General features: G+C 50.3%; 6 protein-coding genes across 6 annotated transcripts, besides 2 other annotated features; 5 read left to right on the forward strand and 1 right to left on the reverse strand.

Moving 5' to 3' along the window:
- Positions 1–255: 255 nt before the first annotated feature.
- On the reverse strand, positions 256–720 carry TraAM80_08794 (uncharacterized protein; the record flags this gene model as incomplete). The annotated part of the gene is made up of 1 exon (XM_029385521.1): positions 256–720. The coding sequence occupies one exon, from the start codon at positions 718–720 to the stop codon at positions 256–258; it is 465 nt and encodes a 154-aa protein (XP_029234609.1).
- A 535-nt stretch (positions 721–1,255) lies between these two features.
- On the forward strand, positions 1,256–2,404 carry TraAM80_08795 (uncharacterized protein; the record flags this gene model as incomplete). The annotated part of the gene is made up of 1 exon (XM_029385522.1): positions 1,256–2,404. The coding sequence occupies one exon, from the start codon at positions 1,256–1,258 to the stop codon at positions 2,402–2,404; it is 1,149 nt and encodes a 382-aa protein (XP_029234610.1).
- A 197-nt stretch (positions 2,405–2,601) lies between these two features.
- Positions 2,602–2,623: a microsatellite.
- A 281-nt stretch (positions 2,624–2,904) lies between these two features.
- Positions 2,905–3,867, forward strand: TraAM80_08796 (uncharacterized protein; the record flags this gene model as incomplete). Its single annotated transcript, XM_029385523.1, has 1 exon — positions 2,905–3,867. The coding sequence occupies one exon, from the start codon at positions 2,905–2,907 to the stop codon at positions 3,865–3,867; it is 963 nt and encodes a 320-aa protein (XP_029234611.1).
- Positions 3,868–4,215: 348 nt separating this feature from the next.
- Positions 4,216–4,593, forward strand: TraAM80_08797 (uncharacterized protein; the record flags this gene model as incomplete). The annotated part of the gene is made up of 1 exon (XM_029385524.1): positions 4,216–4,593. The coding sequence occupies one exon, from the start codon at positions 4,216–4,218 to the stop codon at positions 4,591–4,593; it is 378 nt and encodes a 125-aa protein (XP_029234612.1).
- Positions 4,594–4,616: 23 nt separating this feature from the next.
- TraAM80_08798 (uncharacterized protein) lies at positions 4,617–5,126 on the forward strand (the record flags this gene model as incomplete). The annotated part of the gene is made up of 1 exon (XM_029385525.1): positions 4,617–5,126. One exon carries the CDS (start codon positions 4,617–4,619, stop codon positions 5,124–5,126), a length of 510 nt encoding a protein of 169 aa, XP_029234613.1.
- Positions 5,127–5,534: 408 nt separating this feature from the next.
- TraAM80_08799 (uncharacterized protein) lies at positions 5,535–7,586 on the forward strand (the record flags this gene model as incomplete). The annotated part of the gene is made up of 1 exon (XM_029385526.1): positions 5,535–7,586. One exon carries the CDS (start codon positions 5,535–5,537, stop codon positions 7,584–7,586), a length of 2,052 nt encoding a protein of 683 aa, XP_029234614.1.
- A 246-nt stretch (positions 7,587–7,832) lies between these two features.
- Positions 7,833–7,857: a microsatellite.
- Positions 7,858–8,332: the final 475 nt, after the last annotated feature.

Consider the following 8,332-nt stretch of genomic DNA (forward strand, 5'->3'; position numbering starts at 1 on the left):
CACTAGCAGGCGGGCCGACGATCCCACACACTTCTTCCTCATCAGTTCATTATGTCTTTTTTTCTTCTGGAAGTGAGTGCCCACGCGACGCTCGGAAATGCATGGCGAGACTTGCTCCGCTCAGAAAATCGCCTTCGGCAGTGGGAGCATTAAAGTCTTGTGGGCACTGGTGCGCGAGCCAAATACCCCACCGCTATTTATCCTCCGCCTCGTCATTGGATATTTACAGCGGGGCGTGTGTGTGCGTGTGCCAGTTCAGTAAAGACATGGCCACATATCCCCTGCCGCAGCGAGCACGCTGAAATGATTCGGGGTCAGCCGTCGCAAGGCGTTAAGCGCACTGTTTCGCGCTTCGCCATGTTGAAAGAGAAGCGCCCGTCGTGGCCACTGCGACGGCAAGAAGCATTGGCAACGGTGCGTGTCGTAATGGAGGCGACGGCATATGCGGGTGCATATCCCTTTGCCTCTATTCTTTCCTCGTCTACATGCAACAGCCGTGCCATCGCTGACATTGTTCAGTGCTACGCCAGCTGAGAGGTTACGCGTCGACCACGCTCTATCTCTCATTGCGGTGCGCGGCGCAACCCGGACAAAGCGGTCAAGAAAACGCCTTGAGCCGTCCCAGTGATGAGCACTTAGGGTGGAACGAAACAGCTGCCAGTTAGCCTTGCACCACGCCTGCGACCTACGACGCAGCAGCGTGGAGGGCGACAGCAACATACAGCGTGCTTCCCTATGCCCATTGAGTATGGACCGGTAGTGATCGTGGTCCGGGCGGTGTGTGGCATCCCATTCCTTGTTTTTGGAAACTCCTTGCAGAGAGTGTCGGCGGGGGGACGAACGGTGTGCCTGGTTTGGTTTAGTGCGCGGCAGTCTCGGTGTCAGGGCACAGTAAATGGCTTTTTTTCTTGTGGTTGTAGTTGATTGTTATTTTTATATGAGCTTGTACGTTTCTTCTTTCTTTAATGGTTTCGTTTTTGTTTATTATTTGCCTCCTGTTTTTGTGTCTGTATGCATGCATGACTTGGTGTTTTACTTCGTGGCTGTATGATGCTCACATTTTATTTTATTTTCGGGGGATTGTAGTCTCTTCGTGGTGGTGGGTCTGAAGTGACCGGGATACGCAAGGGAGGGGATCCGGTAAAGCTTCTCTATTGAGGGAGGAGGTGGTCGGGTGAAGCGAGAATTCTGCTTGGGGGCGTTCAACCCCACGTTATTTAGGGGACAGCGTCTTGCTGTAAAGAAAAAAAAAAAGATGCTGAAAACAGATGCGCCTCTGTCGGCGACGAAACGTCGTTACGCGGCGACGGTGGAGAAGGGCGAGAATGCATGGCGTCGCGAGTGGTCAAGCTTCATGTCGGGCGTCAACATGAAGGAGATACGCAAGGGTGGAGGTGTCGTTCTCCCAAAGTCGGCGGACTTAGAGGTGGCTGAGTCGAGCAGTCGTGGAGATGGGTGTAGTTTCTCGTACCTGTTTGCATCCCCCGCCGAGAAGAAGGCGACGCGACTTGCAAAGCAGCGTGCGGAGGATGAAAAGCGAAAAGAGCGTGCACTACAAAAGGCGAAGCACTCCGATGATCCACTGGCACACTTAAGCAAACACGAGCGAACCTTGCTGGAGGCGAGGAAGCGTGGCCTGAAGGTGGAGGGAATGACACGAAAGGAGGTGCGGCAGTTCCTGCACTTAACCATTTCTAAGGAACAACAGGAAGCGGAGCGGCACCAAGAGGAGTTTCGGCCGCATGAACTCATGGACGAGAAGCTGCAGTGGTACCAGCAGGGCCCACACCCCATAGACCTTATTGCGGAGAAACTTGTTGTCAGGAAGGCGTCGAAGAAGGCGAAACAACTTGGACTTCGTTACAACTACTTGATGCCGCATGCATCATGGTTGGCGAAGAGGGAACAGCGGCGACGTGAGCGCCTCTTGGTGGGGCTGGGTCAACACTACATGTTTGATGAGGAGGGGCGTATGATGGATATGTTTGGGAACTATGTTGACAAGGCTTCTTCCACTGGAATGCCGCCCGACAGCAACGACAAGGAGACCGCTTTGGCGAAGAACACGTCGGAGGCACAGCATTATCCACTGAGGGAGCCAGACAGAATTGTCTCCGCTGTTATGTCAGCGCCAATCATGTGCCCTGACGCCTTGGTGGACCCTCGGAAGGCTTGCAATTCCTACGTGCGCGCTGTGGTGCGGGACCGCAAGGTGGCGGATGCCATCAGGAGTGCGAATATCACCACGTCGTATATTAGCAGTTCACTAGTGATGGGGCCAAGCATCGGTTTGGATGATGAAGAAGAGAATCCTGTTGTCGCACAGAAGCATGTGAAACCGACAGTACCCAGTCGAGTAAAGGTGCGGGAGACGCGATCCAAGGCGGCCTCCTTTGAGCCATAGCATCAACACAAGGATTTGTTTTTTTTAAAGCGAAAAGTGGTGGTGGTGGAAAAACGAGAGAAGAACGAAGAGCAAAAAAAAAAAACGTGTGGTTGGAAGTACAAAAGTAGATGGATGACGTACATATCTGGGGCGCATGTCTGTATGTGTTCCACCTCGTCCTCGTCTTCACTTCTTTCCCCTCCCTCCGCCCCCCAACCCACACACACACACACAGACGGTACTCTTCTAATATATATAATATGCGTTTATGGAATTGCACAATTTTTGCTTTCCGTGCCTTGTAATTTATACTTTTGGCATCGTCGCTCGTGAATATAATATATGCTTTTTTTTTTGCTGCCTTTCTGTATTTGCATGTATGTTGTAATCTGGATGCGTGAGTTCTCGCGATCCGTGGAAGAGGAAACGGTGGCTTATATTCAACGCGCGTGCATACACGCACACAGAAGGACAGTCAAAAAATCAGGTAGGAAGAGAAGCAATCAGTTGCAAGGATAATGCCCCCGACTGATCCGAAGGAGTGGGTCAAGAAGGTGCGGTCCAAGACGCCTGTTCTTCTGGAGGTGGGGAAGCCGGCGCCCAAGGCGGTGCTGAGCTTTGGCGGTTGCGGGTTTCTAGTCACATATGCGCTTGGTGTGGCGCTTTATTTGCAGCAAGAGAAGCCAGAGTTTCTGGCGCATTCGTTTCTACTAGGGGCGGGTACAGGCGTCATCCCGGCTGTGGCTCTTGCCTGCGGGTCAAAGGCTGTCAATATCGAAAAGGTTCGTGACGCTATCGTTAACAACCGATTTTTGGTGACCGACGAGGAAAAGCGTGTAGAGGTACTCACAGAGTGCATTAACAAGCTCCTTCCTCGTAACGCGGTGGATCTTGTAAACGGACGTCTTGCTCTCACCATTGGTTTCTCAAACAAGGATCCGGGTTACATGAGACAGACGAAAGAGAATGTCCATTTTGGCCACCACATTGCGCAATGGACAGATGTTAACGATCTGGCGCAATGCATTATGGCAGCTACAGCCCCAAATACAGAAAAGCCGATGATTTTTCGTGATGCAGATAACGTTATGCGTGGAACAATGATGTCGCTTAGTAGTGAACTTGACCAGTACTGTCGTCATATTTATATTCACGGTTATGCGGGGTATCCCTACAACAGGCATCAAACGCGTCACAACATTTTTTTTGGGCGACATGGTTTTCTTGCCAATACACATTTCTCATATTGGCGTCAGGTGTGGCTTGCGTTCGCACCAAACATAGGAGGGGCTGCAAGAAAGGATGAGCTGCTTGAGGCGTATGATGCCGGGTACAACGACGCACGACGTTATGAGCGCTGGGAGGAGGATCCATATCACTTTGCAAAGGCTGACCGTTCAACAAGCGATGACTTCAATTTTCGCCAGCTCCGTGTCAACCTATTTGGTGGTAAAAAAGCAGCTGAGCGCTTTGAACTATGAGTGGTGGCGCCAGACGTTTTCAAAGTATGGGTGTGGTTGCATGTCTCTGCTGGCTTTGTTTTCTTTTGTTTTTTTTATTCTCCTCCTGTATGTCTGTGTAAGTCGCTCTGCACGTGTCGTACTCCACGCACACCTTTTATCTGTTTTACTTTAGGTTGTCTGCCTTTATGTTTGCTTTGTTGCTTTCTTCCTGGCATGCTATCGAAGAGACAAGAAGAAGAGAGGTGCTTTGAGGTTAGGTTTGAGAGGAGAGAGCCGAGGAAGTGCAGCTGTCTTCTGTGTGATAGAGAGGACGTGAAAAGGCGGGAAGGCTAAAAAAGGACAGGAACAAATTTATTTTAAAAAAATATGTTCAAGCATAGAGACAACGTGGCTCATGAACCCTTCAGCATAGACCCACAGGGAAGTGGAGCAATCATGCGGGCAGTCAGCTTTGGTCAAGAGCAGAGGCAGCAGGCTGGTGACATAGACAATGTTCCGGTAGCGGCGGCGAAAAAGCGTCCGCGTGACATTCGCGGAATTGAGCGGTTCAGACAAGTCATTTATGGTGAGAAGGGTCTGCCTCGTTTCCACGCAATGATAGCACGCAACCCGATTCTTATGTATCCACCAGAAGGAATAGGTGCGGCGCGACAGCGAATGCAAAAGAAATGTGAAGAGGCAACTGATGTCGTGCCAGACAAGGGTCACCAAAAAAAAAGAATGGCCATGAGTCCTACCCTTTAGAGGGGGACGAGAAATTATGGGCAATGTTTGAGGAACGTCAGGACGCAGAAGCGTCCGCGACTCATGGCGGTTCTCAACTTCGACAGGCTTTTGGGAGTGAAACAGTTTTACAGGCCTCCGCTGTCTCCGCCGCCGTCCCCCTGGATACTTCAACGGGAGTGCAAAACGATCGGGAATTGGCGAACTATCATCATCGGCAGTTGGATGCTCTCATAGGGCTTTACTATGAGTTTAACCATCTCACATTTATGAAGCTTCCAATGAAGGATACGCTGCAGCTGCTTCAACGCTGCGGGCGGGAGGCGGTTGCGCACATCATGGAGTTCGAGATGCAACTGCGCATGCAACGCGAGACACGACTTAAGGAGATGGATGCCGTGGCGAAAGAGGAGAAGGAACTGAAGTGTCGCCAACTGGAGGCGCAAGGAAAAATTCTGGAGATACAACTGCAGGCGGCGGAAACGATGCAGCGTGGTATAGCCGAGGAAGAGGAAGAGGAAGAGGAAGAAGAAGAAGAGGGTAGAGTACCATAGCCTTTCATCGACTCCCACGCTTGTCAAGAAAAAAATGGAGAAGAAAAAAAAAGGAGGGTTGGACAGGGCGGGATGGGAGGACATGTGACGTCTACACCGGCACGGTGTGGACAGTTTCATCGGGTTAATTGTGTCTGAGCCGCCTCTGCACTAGTCTTTTTTAGGTGTCTTTCGCAGGGGGAAGAAAAAAAAAAGAGGCAAACGGTGTACTTCTTCAAGGAATAAGCATTTGGCATGTTGTGAGGTTTGCAAATTGGTCTACTTTGCTTCCCTCACCTGTTTCACATTTATTTATTTTTTGCCTGAACCCTAAACAAACACTCGGGAAAAACAAAACAAAGCTCAAACTTCCAGAGGGCGGTACGGAATAGCCGGAGATAAAAATAAGGGAGGCTAAGGACGCAAAGGATGAACTCTCAACTCCAGGAGGTGGAGGGGGACGGAGGTCTTCCTCTTGTGATGGAATACTCTCAGCAACTGGAGACTCAAGAATATGCTTTCCCCACTGTGCAAGATATGAGCATCACTGGGGAAAATGGGGAGGCCGTACATGGTGACTGTGATAATAATGACACTGACAATGTTGACGTCATGATCAGGACCTTGCTCAATCAATACAGTCATCTGAAGCGTTCGGCGTTGGCGTATATGCGCACAAGTCTTGCTACGTCTGTTCGACTTCAGTTAAAACGTCAGCGAATAGAGCAACACGAAAGCTCTTTGCGTCGTCGCGCGGAACTCTTTGCAACCGCTTCTTTGTCACCAATCATCAAGCTTAATATTGGTGGCACACGATTTCATGTGCAGCGAGACACCCTCCTTCAGTTCACCATGACCGTGTTTCATCTTTTGGAGGATGGAAGGTTTATGGTGCAGAAGGATGAATTCGGATGTGTCTTTGTGGACCGTGACCCATGGCTGTTTAGGGAGCTTCTCTTTTTGCTGCGTGAGCGGCGGCAACGAATCCTTGAAGCTGGAGTTGCTTCTGCAGCGCCCTCACCAGGCGGTGTGGGGTACCGCAGACTTCTACAACTTTCCCCCGTTGAACGCAAACGATTATTGGATGAGGCGCGGTATTACGGTTTGAACGAACTTCTCCGAGAAATCACTACAAAGCGGTTTCAGTGGCAACAGTGCAAACTAACTTCAGTAAATTTTACTGAATATGAGACAAATGGCTCAGAGCACAATGAGGATCTCTCGTCAAAACCCCCAGAGGGCCGCTGTTTTGCCACGTGTGTGTGTTGGGAGGACGATATTTTTTTATTCGGGGGATGCGGTGAAAACGAAGAGGTTTTTGACTCTTTCTTTCTTTTATACTTGGAATTTGACGATAACGATGACGATGGTGGTGACGAAGAGACTGTTGTTGACGGCGCTAAAGCACCGCCTGAGCGATTGGTGCGCCTCAAGTATAACGTGATTCAATCTTTGTCTTCTGGAGAAGAAGACCACTTCCCCGTTCCAGAGCCCCGTTCGGGGCACGCGATGGTGCTGTTGCAAGGTCGGTACATGTTGCTATTCTACGGCAACAACCTGCATTCTCATTTGAATGATGTGTGGCTTTACCATCTCACTAGAGGCATGTGGGTCCGTGTGGCGGTACGTGGTGCATTAGTGGAGGCGCGCTCTGGTCATACAGTAACAGAAGTGAATGGCCGACTTTTCCTTATTGGTGGTAAGAGACTTTTTGGGGAGAACAGGCATCTCTTTGCGGAGGTCTTTGAGGGACACTTCGATGTAGACCGAGTAGAGTTGACCTGGTCCATTGTGGCATCGCCTCAGACAAGTCTGTCTTTTCTGAATCAACAGAGAGAGGGAATGCAGCCACTTGTAGATGAGGGACTGACTGCGTCGGCAGCAGCGACTGTGGACGCAGTTGAGGACAACGAAGGAGAAGCACTGTGTAGTCTATTCCCAATGGCATACCATACGGCCGTGGAATACAAGGGACGTTACATCATTGTGTACGGGGGAATGCGTGCGTCCTCTGGTACACAGATTGGTGGTGGCAGTGGGGGTGGGGGGCGTTGGAACAGTATGGCGGCCGCCACAGTTTCTTCTTTGGGGGGTGCATCACCAAGTGTGTATCAGTTTGACACACTGGAATCCACCTGGCGTCGCCTTCGTACCTCAACCGATTCACCAAACGTTGCTTTGTTGGATATCCCCCGATCGGGGCATATTGCTTTGCGATACAATGATGACATGTATGTTATGGGATCATATAAGGAGCAACGGAGTCTTTCTGTCTTTTCGTTGTCGCTAAAAACACTCATGTGGAGGCAAGTACAAACAGCTGCGGCGCCCATGCATTCGCTGCCATGTGGGCGAGCGATGCCAACTGGAACGCTGCTTCCGCCGACAGCATCGAACCCGTATCCAATGATTTTTCTGTACGGGGGCTATGATGCAATGAACAGGAAATACCTCAACGATGCGTATCTTTTGACGCTATGATGCGAAGCAAGACCCAATAAGGGAAGGCCTTTTCTTGCGGAAGATAGCCTGACCGAGAATTGGCGCAACTTTTAGGGAAGCGACATCTCTGCTGCACAAGTGTTTTCATGCATATATATGCAATTATCTATGCGTGGGACGGGGCGGGATGTGGGAAACAAAAAGAATGAGTTTTGTTTCTGTTGTGGCTGATTATCAATAAGAAGTGACATTTTATCTGATTTTGCGCGATATCTCACTCACTCAGTGAGTATGTGTGTGTGTGTGTTTGCTTGCTTTTACATCTGTGTGTTGTTGTTTTTTTACCCAAATGCCATCGCATCTTAAATTTTTCTTCTTGTTGTGTTCCCAACGTGTCTCTCCTTGTCTTTCTTTTACACTTCAAACATGGATGCGCTACGGGTAGATCTTTTCCCTCTGGTTTTCTAGGATATGGCTGTGAGCAGCAGCATCTTTCTCTATATCACGGGAGGACGCACGCTGTGGGTGCCAGGGCACACGCCGGCGCCGGGTGAAACCAAGCCTGTGCAAATTCTCAACTTCGCCTCCCCGCGTGAGTTGTCGCGCTCCTTCTACCTCTTCGACATGCCCATCCAGCTCGTCAATGACCCCAGCACGGCGGCGATGATTCCAGGCGGAAAGACCCCTGAAGATGTCATTACAGCCGTCAACGAATTTCGTCGCGTTTGCATAGAGGACCAGAATTTCTTGCTGAAGCGATGCTACGATGCCAACAAACCACCCCC

This window comes from Trypanosoma rangeli (genome assembly GCF_003719475.1).
Source record: "Trypanosoma rangeli strain AM80 chromosome Unknown Tra_15.4_contig_00464, whole genome shotgun sequence".
In the NCBI taxonomy this organism is placed as follows: Eukaryota; Euglenozoa; class Kinetoplastea; order Trypanosomatida; family Trypanosomatidae; genus Trypanosoma; species Trypanosoma rangeli.